Raw genomic sequence first — 14,376 nt, 5'->3', positions numbered from 1 at the left:
AAATCTCTTTGAAAATACAGGTCGAGGAACTATGTCTAAATTCACTGGATGAAAACTGATCTATGATATATGTTTTAAGTTCAGATCTGAGGACTGGGAGAAGGGGGGAAGGGAGTCTGTTCTGAATCTGGTTTATATTGGTGTAAAAACCTTGAAGTTGAAAGGTGTTTCAAGATGCTTAGAGAGGGAGAAAGAAAGGGAGGGAGGAAGGAAGGAAGGAAGGAAGGAAGGAAGGAAGGAAGGAAGAGAGAGAGAGAGAAAGGAGGAAAGAAGGAAGGAAAGGAGGAAAGGAAGGAAGGAAGGAAGGAAGGAAGGAAGGAAGGAAGGAAGGAAGGAAGAAAGAAAGAAAGAAAGAAAGAAAGAAAGAAAGAAAGAAAGAAAGAAAGAAAGAAAGAAAGAAAGAAAGAAAGAAAGAAAGAAAGAAAGAAAGAAAGAAAGAAAGAAAAGAAAGAAACTCATCAATTAGCTAATCTTTCTCCATGGGAAATGGGTATATTTTCCATTGCAAATTATTAAATATGAAGCATGGCAAAGCACTTTGAAAGTGCTGAGGTTCCATGGAGGAATTAGCCGCCTGTTTGAAATTAACACTAATTTGGCTCTTACATCAACAACCCCTTCGTAGACAGCGTCTCACTCAGTCACTAAACATGTTTGATAGCTCTATGGTTCAGAAGTGAGTGGGGGTGTGTGTGTGAGTGTGTGTGAGAGAGAGAGAGTGTGTGTGTGTTTTTGTGGCTGGGTCCAGAATTCACACATTTTCACACGCGAAGGAAAGCCTTACTCCTTTTCAAATTCTGACACAAACGTGAAAGTAATTTTCCCTCTGTTTTCTAAATTGCAATTTAGAAATACTGTACAAATCGGCATTTGTTGAAAATCGTGGTGTCAGCTAGCTATCCTGAATCCATCCTTTATAGCATTATTAGATAAGAAATTAGGGGGAGAAAGAAAAGTACTTCTTTAAATAAAAGGGCTCTTTTATTTGAAAAAACTTTAAACATTTTATAAGATCATTTGATTGTGCCTCAAAGGCAATAAATCAAGAATCCCTGAGGATTTTTAGGCTGATGCTATCTGTTATGGGTAGCACCTCAGTCTATTTATCTGCATTATATACTCCTGCATTGTCATTCTAAAAACTAACGTACTTGATATCAGCTTTTATGCCTTTGAAAACATTTGCATAAAAAGAAAAATAATAACTGAATAATTTCTGTCTAGCAAAATTCAGCGAAGATTCGTCTATAATTCAACAGAGGTAACTATTATAAAACTCCACCGCAGTTCAAAATTAATACGTCAAATCCACTTGTAGAAATAGATGTGCAGAAATAAGCAAGTCATATATCCACAGCTCATCGAAATGGTCTGTGAATGAAACACAGGCAGGCTGTTTGCAGGGGTCCGACAGACCTCGGGCTGCCTCTGGCTCCAGCGGGGGTCTTTCCTTGGCCATTCCTGACCGGCTGGACGTGGGCTGGCACAGGGATCACCTTCCTCCCCATCACCTGCCAGCCTGCCGCACCCACAGCCGCTGCCATCGGGTGTTTAACATAGATTTCACATTAGAATACCACAGGACCTTCTGGAAAACAGCAACCATACAAAAGGAAACCATACAAAAGGGAAAAAAAAAAAAAACCAAAAAAACAAAAAAACAAAAAAACAAAAACACAAACCAAACCACCCCGGAACGCAGGGCTGGCATCTACGGAGGGACCGGCTGCGCCTTGCTGCGAGCGTCAAACGGAGGAGAGCTTTTAATTTCCTGGAGAGCCGTGCCTTTGCCGCCCTCCCGCGCAGGGGCCGGGCCAGAGCGGGCAGGGAAGGGCAGGGCAGGGCAGGGAAAGGCAGGGAAAGGCAGGGAAGGGCAGGGCAGGGGGTCCCTCGCCCTCAGACCCCGCTCCCTGGGGCAGGCAGAGCCGGGCAGAGCCAGGCACAGCCGGGCAGAGCCGCCCGCCCTCGCCCGGAGCGCTAGGACTGCCAGCCCAGACTGTCTGCTGTGCTCTTAGGAGCTCCTGCCCACCTTCACATAGAAGGCAATTGATTAGTTTCAGTTTCTCCTCCCAGGAGAGATCCGATACTTTCACTGGGATCAAACGGACCCGAGAATAAAGGAGGGGGTCAACCAGCGGGGAAGAAAGAATGATAAAAGACAGAGAAAGCGAGAGAAAGAAAGAACAAGAGCAAGAGATGGAGGGAGAGATGAAGAAAGATAAAAATAAAGAAAAACAGGGAAGGAAGGAAGGAAGGAAGGAAGGAAGGAAGGAAGGAAGGAAGGAAGGAAGGAAGGAAGGAAGGAAGGAAGGAAGGAAGGAAGGAAGGAAGGAAGGAAGAAAGGAAGGAAGGAAGGAAGGAAGGAAGGAAGGAAGGAAGGAAGGAAGGAAGGAAGGAAGGAAGGAAGGAAACTGGTTAGGCACACTGGAAGAGGATAGCAAGCTTGGACAGAATGGCTGCTTTGGTTTTTGTCACAAACAAATAAAAAGCGGTTTAAGTAAAGCCTACATATTGCTCATACATGTGCAAATATACACATATAGAAAAAGGAGACATGATTTATGCTTGAATTTCTGCGAGCCTTTCTCTTCCCAGTGTTTACAAGGCGGGGCTCCGTTTGCAAGTTGTACATCTGTTCGCTTCACGTGACATTTTCATAAAAGCTCTAACATCTGGTCAAAATAAACCTCCTTCAGGTACCTGCTTAACTTTTCACATGTCAAAATCCCTTCCCCTCTGAAGCTCTCCTTTCCTCCACGGCTGCAGTCGCGTGTATTGCTCCTTTCTTGACTGCTTGTTTAATGACTCTGCCTCTGCCCGAATAGAACAAAGCAATCCTAATCATGAGGGGGAGACCTCGACCCTTCCCAAGAGCATCCTTCCTCACCTCGCCCCCTCCCACCTCCAGATTTCCCCGCATTAGGGGGCAGAGCGGGTCTTCTTCCCGCCGCAATATTTCGCTTTGGGGTTTCTGCAGCCCAAAAATCAGGATTTGCGGGCCCCCCCTCCTCCCCCGTCAAGCGAACCCGAGGTCCTGCTCGGGCTAATATTTTGCACGAATTCTGATAATACTCCCAAAGTAAAACTATCAACATCTAATTGTCCCAAACTTATTCCGTTATTATTTCTACTGTTATTAATTGCTCCTGATACCTTTGTAGCCGTGTTTATCCCAGCGTGATTGGTCTTAATTATTTTAGAATAAAACATTTATTTTCTTGCTCGTGTCCGTACGGTGAACAAGAGAATTTTTTGTAAATTTTCTGCAAATTTAATGTCACCTCTTTATGAAAAGAATCGGAAAGTGTTGGCAAGCCAAGACAAGGCGACTATGTAGATAAGAACAGTGTAAATGTTCTTGAGCGGGCGGAGGAGACAGGGAATTACCAAGAGAATGGACAACTTTTCCGCTGATCTGATTAAAAAATTTTGTTTTGCGTTTTATTTCGGATTTTAAAACGGGTGTTATCATCATCTTTCCGCAGCTTTATTGTTCGTTTCTGTAAAACCGTTCTAAGCCTCCCGCAATGTCGATCACTCGGTCCGTATAAATGGCCGGCTTGTTTGCTTTTAAAAAAGAAAAGGGGGACTTTTCTACAAGTGATTTTAACCTGCTCCACCTTCAAGTGACCTGCCAAATGCTCCTTCTTACTTTATAGACATCTGGGAATTCCATACATGCCTTAAACTCCAATTACACACCTTCTTCAAAGGACACGTGCTTTGATTTGCCAAGAACATTAAGTGGACTGAAGTCGAAAGAAGCTGGTGCAGAAGTTAATGTAAAATACATCCTGTGCCATGTTTACTGCGGGCAGGTTATGCGTGCAGCAAGTAAAATAAGTCCTGATGGGATGTGGATGTGCGCGCCTCTTTTTTCCCTTTTGCTTTAGCCTCCCGGATCCCTTTACGGGGTGGATTGGATTTGCCGTCACCACCGCCACCACCCGCTTCCCAAAGATGCTAATTTATGGCGGGAGCGCTCCCGCTCTCCCGGCGGGTCTGCTGCCTGCCGGAGCGGGCAGGTGAAGGCAGAGCCATGAGAGCCGGGCGGGAGCAGCCCGGGAGCGGCCGGGGCAGCACCGGCGCCGCAGCCGAGCCTTTCCCGGAGCCGCCGAGCCCGCGGGCTCGCCCCGGGAGGCAGGTGCCCGAGCTGCCGGCGCCGCAGGTGAGTCCCTCTCCCCCCGCGTTTTTCCGTGACTTTTGTGCCCCCGCCCTCTCCCTCCGTTTCCCCCCACATCCCCACGGCGCGCTTGTTTGTTTTTCTTAAAATTACAGATGCAGGGAAAACCGCCTGACATCATGGGAGCGGGACAAGAGCGCACTTTGAAGGGCTCCTGGGCAGGACTTCAAGTGAAATCATACGCCGGGGAGGAATCCGATACCGGCTCGGAGAAAGCAGCGGGGCGGCCCCTGCCAAACCCAGGAATGTGCGAGGGCCCGCGGCCGGCGCCCCCCGCCCTTCGCCCCGCAGGAGGCGCAGCCCCGGCACCGCCGCTCCGCGCCCCGGCCGCACCGGCCCGCACCCCTGGTCTGCGAATACCCGCGGCAGATTGATGCCTCTGAGGAAAAAAAAAAAAAAAAAAAAAAAAAAAAAAATAGCGAAATCAATCAGGATTTCCAAAGGCAGAGTTAATTTCCCGATTGCAAGAGTGTTTAAAATTCCCTGAAGGCAAATTAATATACATATTATTTCTTTCTTTCCTTCAGTAAGCCTGACGCTGACTTAACAGTTTCTGGCTCTAGCCCGAGGAGCACCAGGCATCTGCAGTCCCCAATTTCAACCCAGAAAAGGGTACGCTAGTGGTTTTAAAACAGGTTTATCTCTCTTTTATGATTATTACTTTTTGTTAAATGAGGCTGAGGTAGCGGTTGTCAGCCGGGCTGAGTGCCTGCTGCCCGGGAATCCTGCGGCGCCGGCAGGGACTCGCTCGGAAGGACACAGAAGTGAGAAAGAAAGACCTGCCGGTGGCATGAGCCCCACGGATAGGAATTAGGGATTTTTCTCACTCGGGTGTTTAGCTTGCTGGAAAAGTGTTGCACCGGCTGGTCCAGAGGCCTCTTGCTGGTTGCAACAGAGCCAGTCAGGTTTAAGTCCATCAAGCGGGGCCTCTCCCGATTTCTGAGGCCGAACACAGTTTGATTCGTGGCTTTTACAGTGCAATTGATTCCTCGTTCACGTTTCGCAGGAATCCCCTTCCACGCCACGCGCCTTCTCTTCAGCACCGAACAGCTCGTCTGGTTGGCTGTTTCTCTCACTCCCGGGAACTCTTTCCTTTCTAAATGTGAGGACTTTTCCCCAGTGCGATTTCTCCCCCAAAAGGAACAACCGAAATCTTCTGTAACCTCCCCAATTCCCTTAGCCCCACTGCCAAAGCTGCGCCGGCTCCCCGTGCCTCTCGCCTTCGCTGCAGCCGAGGTAACGCGGGCAGACATGACCTGCTCCTCGGTAATGGGGGTTCGGAGTCTCTGAGAGGGCAGCTGCGGGTGCCAGGTGCCGGGGAAAGGCAGCGACCCTTCGGGAGCTCGCAAAGGCTTCCCCGCCTCTCCATCACTGAGAGCTGCGGCCACCAGGGCCGTCATCTAATTTTCAAGTCCTCGCTAATCCTTCAGTGCAAACAAGCGCTGCGGGCTCTCTACTGTAAACATTGCTCACTGGCTAAAAATATGCCTGATATTATATTCAGAATACCGTTATGTGGCTAATAGGCGGCAATATGTGGATGTGGAAACAAACACAGGCGATAAAGTCAACTCATGCGCTATGCAAACAGCCTCTGTCCTGAAAAGCTGCCCCATCCTATTTACCCCAGGCCCTGGCCGCACTCCGGCGGCAGAATCCCTGTCTCCACGGAGGGCACTGCTCCTCTCCCAGGGCAGCGGCGGTCCCTGCGCTCCCGCGCACCTCCCGCTCACTGCCAAGCTCTGGGAGATGAGCAAGTGACAGCAGAGACTCAATCAGCTGCCCGTTTGGAAGGGTTTGGGTTGTGTTTTTTTGTTTTCTGGGTTTGTTTTGTTTTTTTACAACTTCCCTTTCACCTTCCTTCCGAGCCCTCAGATCTGGAGGTTCCCTCTCTTTTGCTGCTCGGGTTCTCGTTGCACACCGGGACCCCACGGAAAGTATGGTGAGAAGAAAGAGGGGCAACATGCACCCTGCACGTAGAAAAGGAGAAGAGGGCGGGTTAGAGTATCCCTCCGTGCTTTGCACAACGAAAATGTGATCGCTAGTATATATATTATGTAAAACCCTAGAGAGCAGAGCAAACATCACTTCCACCGGAAAACCCCACTCGCTAGACACTTCCCTATTTCAAGCTCACTTTCTTTTGCTTTGCTTTTGGATGGACGAATCCCTGTTTAAAACCGATGCCACTTCCTCAGGGATATCAGGGCTGGGGAACGGGCCCGTCTCCTGCCTCGCATCCGGGGGCAAAACGCGAAGGCAGGGGTAGAGCTCTACTGTGAAAACTCCGCTCCCCGCGCAGCTCCGCCGTGCCTGGCGTAAAGATTGAAGGGGCAGAGGGAGAGAAAGAGAGAAGAGACAATACCTTCCTCTGCAGATGCAGTGAGCTTCAGCACAGAATAATAAAGCTGTCTCAATAAATAACGTGCCTGTGTCTGTCAGTAGCTAGTTTATTTGCGTTTTTCGCCTGGTTTGTTTATACTAGTGCCCCCTCTCTCTTGGGTGTCTTTACAGCTCAACAAGCAGGTATTTATCTACAGTTTTAACCCTGAGTTCTCAGAGAAACCAAACTTTAAGGTTATTAAAATTTCAGTCATATTTATTTATTGCAGAAAAATAATATACAATGATATTTACAAAACAATCATAAAAATAGGAATGCATTTAGACACCGGATCTATTTGCATTTTAACATGGGTCATCAATAAATAAATAAAATGTTTATTTTTTTTTTTCTCAGAGGAAAAATAATAATAATAAAAAAGTTAGGAACAGGGTATATAACAGCTTGAGCCCAGCTTATTCCCCCCTAAAAAAAAAAAAAAAAAAAAAAAAAAAAAAAGAAAAAAAAAGTTTTCATCTCTACAGGGATATTTTTGGTTGGCTGCTTGGTTTCATTCAAGAATGAAGAAAGTCCACAATAATGCAATAATGTATTTCCTTTCATCAGCGGCTCATAGGCACGACCTCTTGGGAATGCATGCATGAAAAAAAAAGGACAAATAAAAAATCTCAAAAAAAGTTCAATTCCAACATTCTTCGTCAAAATAAAAAAAAAAAAAAATAATCGAACGATTCAGACTTCTATCAGAATGCAGAGATGTGTGGATTGTACCGACGCCCAGAGGGTAGTCACTGTCCAAAGCCCTTCTCTCTTTCTTTCCTTAAGTGCTCCCCACGCCCTGCTTTGAATTTGGGTATTACTCTTCTAATTTCCAAGAAATCCTTGGTACATTTTTTGTTAGACAAGATCAAAAAAATCGTATCCAACTTCAGAGTCTCTAGATTGTCCATTCTCTCCTTCTGTGGGAACAATGTCATCTGCAAAAACCCAGAAAGGGCGGAAAACTCGTTACTGAAACGAAAGTTACACACACATCTACCTACACCTCTCTCTGCCTCTGGAAATACGCGTGTCGGGCAGGAACGGAGCAGGGAGAGCTCGCCGAGCGGGCTGTGCCATAGATACCCCAGCCCGGCGGTCCCCGGTGTCAGAGCCGAGGAAAGGGACGGCTGGGGCGGGAGGAAACCCCCATCGGGCAGCACAACGGGACGACATGGATTCACTTCAAAATACGAGCAGCAGCGGCAGCAGCAGGAGCCATCCCAGCAGCCCCGCTGGCTCGGCAGCGTTTGGTGCAAAAGCGATCTCGGGCCGGCCCCATCCGGCTGGGGCACACCCGCGCCGCCCGCAGCCCACCCCGCCCGGCCACGCGTGGGCCCCGGGGCGCGCAGGAGAGGGACACCGGAGAGGGGAAGCACCTCCAGCTCCCCGGGTAGCCAGGCCCCTCCGGGGGGGTGCGGGCCCCTCGCCCCACGGCCACGCGTGCCCGGCTTCGCGCCTCCCTCCCGCCGCTTCGGGGGCCCTGCCTTACCTAGGGCTCCTGCCGGGAGGATGCGGGCGGGGCACGCCGCCTGCTAGTGGGATGCGGACATGGACCAGGCGCCCTCCATTCTCCACACCGAGAAGGCGTAGCTGAGCCGCTCGTGGGCCACATAGCTGCAGCTTGCCATCTTGGAGTCCAGCTCGTCGCTCTGTAGGACCTGGTAGAGGAAGTCGATGTACCTGGCCGCCAGCTTGAGGGTCTGGATCTTGCTCAGCTTGTCCGAGGGCAGCGTGGGGATGATCTTCCGCAGGGCGGCGAAGGCTTCGTTCAGCGACTGCGTGCGCTGCCGCTCCCGCACGTTGGCCATGACCCGCTGGGTCTGCAGCTCCTCGTAGGACTGGGGGCTGCCGCCGCCGCTGCTGCTGCCGCCGCCCCCGCCGCCGCCCGCCCCGCACTTCTTGCCCCGCTTGCCTTGGGCCGGGCTGCAGGGCTCGTCCGCGGCCCCGACGGCGCCGCCGGCGCTGCGGCGGCTGGAGCGGCGCTTGCGCCCCCCTCTCTTGTTGTTGGGCAGCTGCTGCCGGTCCGGCTCCTCTTCGCTGTTGCTCAAGCTGTCGTCGGCGGGGGAGACTGGCGAGTTTGACTCGTCCTGCTGCATCATCTCTGGGGGGAGACGCGAGAAGCGGGCCGGGAGGGGGGGGAGGGCAGGGAGAAGAGGGGGGCACCTAACCCGCCAGCTCCCCCTTGATCGGCTGCTTCGCTGGCCTGCGAGGAGAAGGAGGAGGGAAGGAAGGAGGGAGGACCTCACTTTGGGGGGAGGGGGGATGGCATCAGGATCCAAGAGGAAAAAAATAAAAAGGCCAACCAAAAAAAAAAATATCCCTCCCGATCCCTCCTTGGAGCCCCTTCGAGGTGTCTGGGATTGGGAGAAAGTTGAAGTCTTGGAGGTTCTTATAGCTCCTGCTGGCGGAAAGTTTGGGGGCAGCAGTGTCATTGGCCTGACGTGGAGAGGAGGGACTTTTGCTGAGTTTTATAGGAAAGTTTCCGCTTCCCCCCCTCCACGCCCTCCCCCAATTATTTTTTTTCAAGCCATTCACAAGTGATCCGGCTTCCCCACACGCACGCACATACATCCTTACCCCAAGCTCTTTCTCGGTTTCTCTCTCGGTGGTTTCCCTCTCAAACTCCCTCGGCTAGCGCTCGGTTTTGGGGCCGTGCTGAGGGGCCGGGCCGGGGGGTTATGGGGGTGCCCGGCACCCCGTGAATCGCTGCGGAGGGGTCAGCGAGCGGCTCAGTGCCTGTGCTGGGGGCAGCTGCCCCGAGCTGCCGGCAACACCCGCTCCTCTCCGGCTTTCCTCGGAGCAGAGGGCACGGCTTATAGCGGAAAGAAGGAAAGGGAAATAACCCGCGGGGCAGCATCCAGGCACATCCTAATTTTGACCCGCTTTAACACACGCCGCACTCCCAATCACTGAGCGCCCCGGGGTCCGACTTGCCGAGGGACTCGCGCATTTCTGGGCTGGGCAGGGGTGGTGGCACAGCCTCGTCCTGCCAGCCTGGAGGACTGCGCTCGGAGAAAGCCATCTTCAGAGGTGGAGGCAGCGGGGAAACCAAGCATTGGCTTCCTACATGCATAAGCACCAGTCCTTGAGCTCGTCTTAAGAGAAACTCGGGAAAGTCCGCGTTTCCAACCTGGCACACCAAGAGGCGGGAGGGTTACAGACCATTTTGCCCACACTCTGTGTGTGCTGACCTCTCACTTCAGTCCGTCCTCCCACAAGGCGCCGAGTCCGGCACTTCCTGGGAAAAGAGATTATTTATTTTAATTTCCCTTCTATGTCTGCGGCCAAAACTGTTTCTTCCCATCCCCCGCCTTTGTGCCTCCTTCCCCGCTCGCTGGCAGCACAGAGCAGGTGGTGTGTCTTTTTAACAACAGCTCAGAGTCAAACGGGGAGAGAACGCCGGGGAGGGAAAGCTAGAAGTTGCCATCAGTAAAGGGGAGAAGCTCCCCCTGCTCCCTGCGGACCGCGCTGGCGGGCACCGCTGGGATGGCACGGCGGTGCGGGGCGGAGCGGGCAGCGCGGAACTCCCCGGCTCGTTTGAGGTGTGGGGCGGACAGGGCGAACGGAATGCGATAAATCCCAGGCATGAAATAAGACAAGGCTTCTGGAAGAGCGGTGTCATCTTCTCCGGGGAGAGTCGTCTGACTCTCCTCTGCCTGCCTGACTGCCTTTCCTCCGGGCAGAGGGAGCATCCCGGGAGCTGCCGGGGGCCAGGACCCCACTCGCCACCTCCGAGGGGCAGTCGCCCGGCCGTGGCCGCTGGCCCCGGCCCCTCCGCAGCCCCCGCCGGGCACCCGCCGCCGCCGGAGCTGTCCCGACTCTTCTCCGCTCGCTGCCCCTCTCGGCGAGCGCTCCTTCTCGGTTTCCATCCCGGGGTGCGAGCACATAGCAATCTGAACAAAACCTTCTCTTTTGGGAAACAGCTGGAAACAGGACCGGGGAGGGAACAGGGACCGCCTTAGCCGGCAAGGGAAGGCACGCCGGCACACAGACCCGCAGTGAGCCTGCACAGCCTTCCCGACTTTCGGCTGGTCCCTGCTGTGTCTTCTGCGACCACAGGCCTCTTCAATCAGCTTAACACCATGGCTTGTCCGGAGACCTTCAGGGGTTCCCCTGTGCTGGCAGCAGCTGCTGATCCCGAGGTAAGAGGAGCTGGCTCTCCTTTCACCTCCCTCTCACCGATAATTTTGTCTGTACCCAGAGCCTCACTACTCCGCTGGTGTGTTGGAGAGTGTCATTACAGAAGAAATGTTTGAAACAGTAGCAGTGAGGATCTGTAGGTGGCTCTAGGAAGGGCCTTCCTTTCCTTCCTTTCCTTCCTTTCCTTCCTTTCCTTTCTTTCCTTCCTTTCCTTCCCTCATTTTTCTCATGAGAATAAAACATCACAAGGAAAAACAAACCTGAATAGCTATTACCTTGCTCAGAACAGCTTGCTGCCTTAAAGGAGGGAGGGGCAGTACCTCCTGAGCTAATTTGGAGGGATGCATGCCTTGTCTGGGTAACCTGAACTTTGAATGGGATGCAAGGCATCACCTGCTTGTCATGGGGCAGGAGGAGGGTGTGTAGGAGCAGGGTGTATGGAGGAGTCAAGGACAGGCAGAGAAGCAGGATTACATGGTTTGTGAAAATAGAAAGCATGGAGAAATGCAGGGATGGAGTTGAGGAGACTGGAGTAGTTGACTATAGCACATGGCTGGGCTTAGTGTCAGCTACTCTGTGTAAACTGCAGCAAAAGCAACCAGCAGTGTTTAGCAGGACTCATGTGGCTCTACACTGCTGTATGAACCAGGACTGTGCAACCCTCCCCTACCCCCCATCATCTTAATTTTGGCTTTTGTTTTATCTCTGACTCACAAATTATGAGCTCAGGAGCAAAGGCACCTCAGCCTGTGTTACTGTCAAGACCCACACAGGAGTGCAGGGGCCAGATGAGCTGTGGTGGCAACGATCTGTCCTGGGGGACTGGGGCTGGGCTGGGTGTGGGAGCCTGCCTGGATCCCCAGGCCTGCTGGCAGGCAGCAACCCTGCCTAGTGCTGGAGTGTAGGGAGCTGTGCTGGGAGGAGGGTGGATGTGTCAGAGAGTCCTGTCTGGGAGTCTGTGCAAAAGAGAAAGACATTCTGGTGTGTTTATATGTGAGGATGTGTTTGTGTGTGCATGCGTGTACTGTTCATCTTTTCCAGTGTGAATACATATATATTCCAGGAGGATATATATATATATGTATTTCAGGAGGGAAAGGAAGTGAAATCTGTGCAGAGATTAAAGAAAATCAATTAAATTCCGGTTTATTTTGAAATCTACTGTTCTGATGGGGATTGAGGTGGAGTCTTTGCTTTTCACACTAAAATAATAATTGTATGTTAGTTGTGCAGTATTAAACCATCTGTTTTGAACCTCTACTAAGCCACTAAGGTAGTTCTGCAGACCACTTTAGAGCATGGGATAAAGGATGTCGTGTGAACTCTCCTGGCTCCTTGGGCAGAATTTCTACTCTGTTTCACTTTTTGGTGGTAGCAAGCAAAACCACAAATAGATCCAGGGCATTTCTTGATATACTTCCAGGTCCATTCCTGCAATCTTCCCTGGGCCTCAGTTCAGGAAAATATGTGTTGTGGGATGAACACTTACACGGAACACTGTCAGGAGCCAGAGCACTCCAGAATTTTGTCACCTGTGCAGCAAGGTACAACACTGGTAAAGCAGCCATCTAGATTGGCTGTGAACACATAGCTAAATAAATGACAAACTCCTGGGAGGAAGAAATGAGGAGTAGGTTGGTCTGTGTTGATCATGGTTGATCACAGCTGTAAAGGATTGCCCCAGCTTTATACCAGACCTTCTGTAGGCACCCATTAACTGTTGAGACACTCCCGGGATGGGACAAGCAGATCTGCCTTAGCCAGGCAGAAACATCACAGTTTTGAGTGGAGTAGGTCAAAAAGTTGATTCTTTCCTTTATTTCTAAGAATGAATGAATGAAAGGCCCGATTTTGTCTGCCTGTTTATGAATCAGTGCAGAAGTTTAAGAACTAATGTGCTCAAGATCTAGTGGTTGCAACTACAGTGTTGTACACATTGTGCATACACACAAATTACAGTTGGATTGCAATAAGGCTGTTCTGTATTCCCCATACAACAAGCACATACACATGTAATTTAGGTGACAAAGGCTGTTCACTGAGGTAAAACTCTCACTGTTGGTGATTCCTGGGAATATTGAGCAATGTGTTATGAACAACGTGCACACCTAAAGACAGCCCGCCTGCGTTTTTGATGCTGAAGCCTTTGGGTGTTTTCTCAGAGGTTTCATCTCTATGTTGCAAAGATCATGGAAATAATTTGAAGTTTCCCTGCTAGTTTCCGCAGCCAGGTATTTTAATTCCTGTGGATTCTAGGTGAAAGCCTGGTCAGGACCACATCCCTTCAAAATGGATGAGAGAGCACCCACCAACTTTCCCCACCAGTGTTCATGCTGTAATTTGCTCCGTGTAGAAAACACATCGGGAAACAGGCTGAGAACTCTCTCTGTGCTTTGGTACAAATTTCTTCTCAGCGACAGCAAACGGGCAGAATGGCTATAATAAAGGGTATGAGAGCAGGATCTTTTTCTCGTCTTCCTTCGCTTCTTTTTTGCTTCCTATCACTGCGGCAGCTCATACAGCCGAGGAAAAGCCGACGAGCATCTCTCATTCCCGCTCCCCACCTGGGCCGGGCTCGGTGCTGGGCTGGGGCTGCGGGGCCGGGCCGGGCTGTGCGGCCGGCGGCCACCGGAGGGCACGATTCCACGATTCCACGATTCCACGATTCCACGATTCCACGATTCCACGATTCCACGATTCCCGGCCGTGCTGGGTCCGGGGAGCAGATCCGACACAGGAATCGCACTGACACTTCCCACGGGTGAGCTTCCAGCTGCCGGCGCTTTGACACTCGCTTCGCTCGGAACCTCTGGAAAACAGATGGATAACGCGGGGTTCCTCTAACGAGTCAGCTTCATAGTCAAAATTGCTGCAATGATTTTATTTATTTTTTAAGGTCGTTGTGATGTGGCCGCTCACGGAAAAGACCCGGCACAAAGGATGTGGCAGCGTTGTTCCCATTGTTCCCACGTCCTGCCGCCCATCCTTCCCAGCCCCGGGCCGGCGGCAGGGAGCGCTGCGCCCCCCGCGCACCGCCCTGAGCATCTCCTGCATCCATCTCTCCTCCCAGCCCTCCATTCTGCCCAGAAAAACCGATATCCTATTGGCGAACTAGCAATCCCACAGAGACAGGTCTCCCAATAAATTAAGATCTGGGAATATTTTCAACACGCTTTTTTTTAATATGAAATCTTTTATTTAGTTCCTGAAATAATTCCTGGCCATAGATGGGGCTGTTTAAGCAGATCCTAAATACCTCAGAGGAAGCCTGAGTGGTATCCTCTCATGTATCCTGGACAAGACCAGCCCTTCTCATCACAAGGAATCAACATATCTAATGCTGTGGTGGAGTTCTGCCCCTAATTATGGCTCTGGGTCTTGTTTATGTGGTTTCACATCTAAATCTGAAAAGGCCACTTAGTAAAACCGTCTTATCTACACTCCAGGGGATAATAGTTATTTTTATTAATAATGGATCTTATTGGATATTAAGCTCGTTTGATTTTTTTTTTTTCTTTTCCATCTCTTCCGTCTTCCTGGACTATGTATTTTTTCTTGTACTTTCCTGCTCCCACATACTAGTCTAATCTCTATATTCAGTCTCTCAGTACACTTGGACCATGGAAACTCCATTAAACTTCAGGCCCTTTTAGCCACAAATTGTCCT

General features: G+C 50.9%; 1 protein-coding gene across 1 annotated transcript; it reads right to left on the bottom strand.

The window, feature by feature from the left end:
- Positions 1–6,781: 6,781 nt before the first annotated feature.
- Positions 6,782–9,174, bottom strand: TWIST1 (twist family bHLH transcription factor 1). Its single transcript, XM_056484133.1, has 2 exons — positions 8,059–9,174; positions 6,782–7,504 (listed from the first exon to the last, which is right to left on the bottom strand). Exon 1 carries the CDS (start codon positions 8,999–9,001, stop codon positions 8,102–8,104), a length of 900 nt encoding a protein of 299 aa, XP_056340108.1. The 5' UTR covers positions 9,002–9,174; the 3' UTR covers positions 6,782–7,504; positions 8,059–8,101.
- Positions 9,175–14,376: the final 5,202 nt, after the last annotated feature.

This window comes from Oenanthe melanoleuca, chromosome 2 (assembly GCF_029582105.1).
Source record: "Oenanthe melanoleuca isolate GR-GAL-2019-014 chromosome 2, OMel1.0, whole genome shotgun sequence".
Lineage (NCBI taxonomy): Eukaryota > Metazoa > Chordata > Aves > Passeriformes > Muscicapidae > Oenanthe > Oenanthe melanoleuca.
The sequence above is the reverse complement of the archived record's forward strand: the minus strand, read 5'-3'. Positions and strand labels throughout refer to the sequence as shown.

What these genes read in the sequence shown, in the direction of transcription:
- TWIST1 (XM_056484133.1), bottom strand. Translation starts at nt 9,001, where the DNA reads ATGACACTGCTGCCCCCAAACTTTCCGCCAGCAGGAGCTATAAGAACC.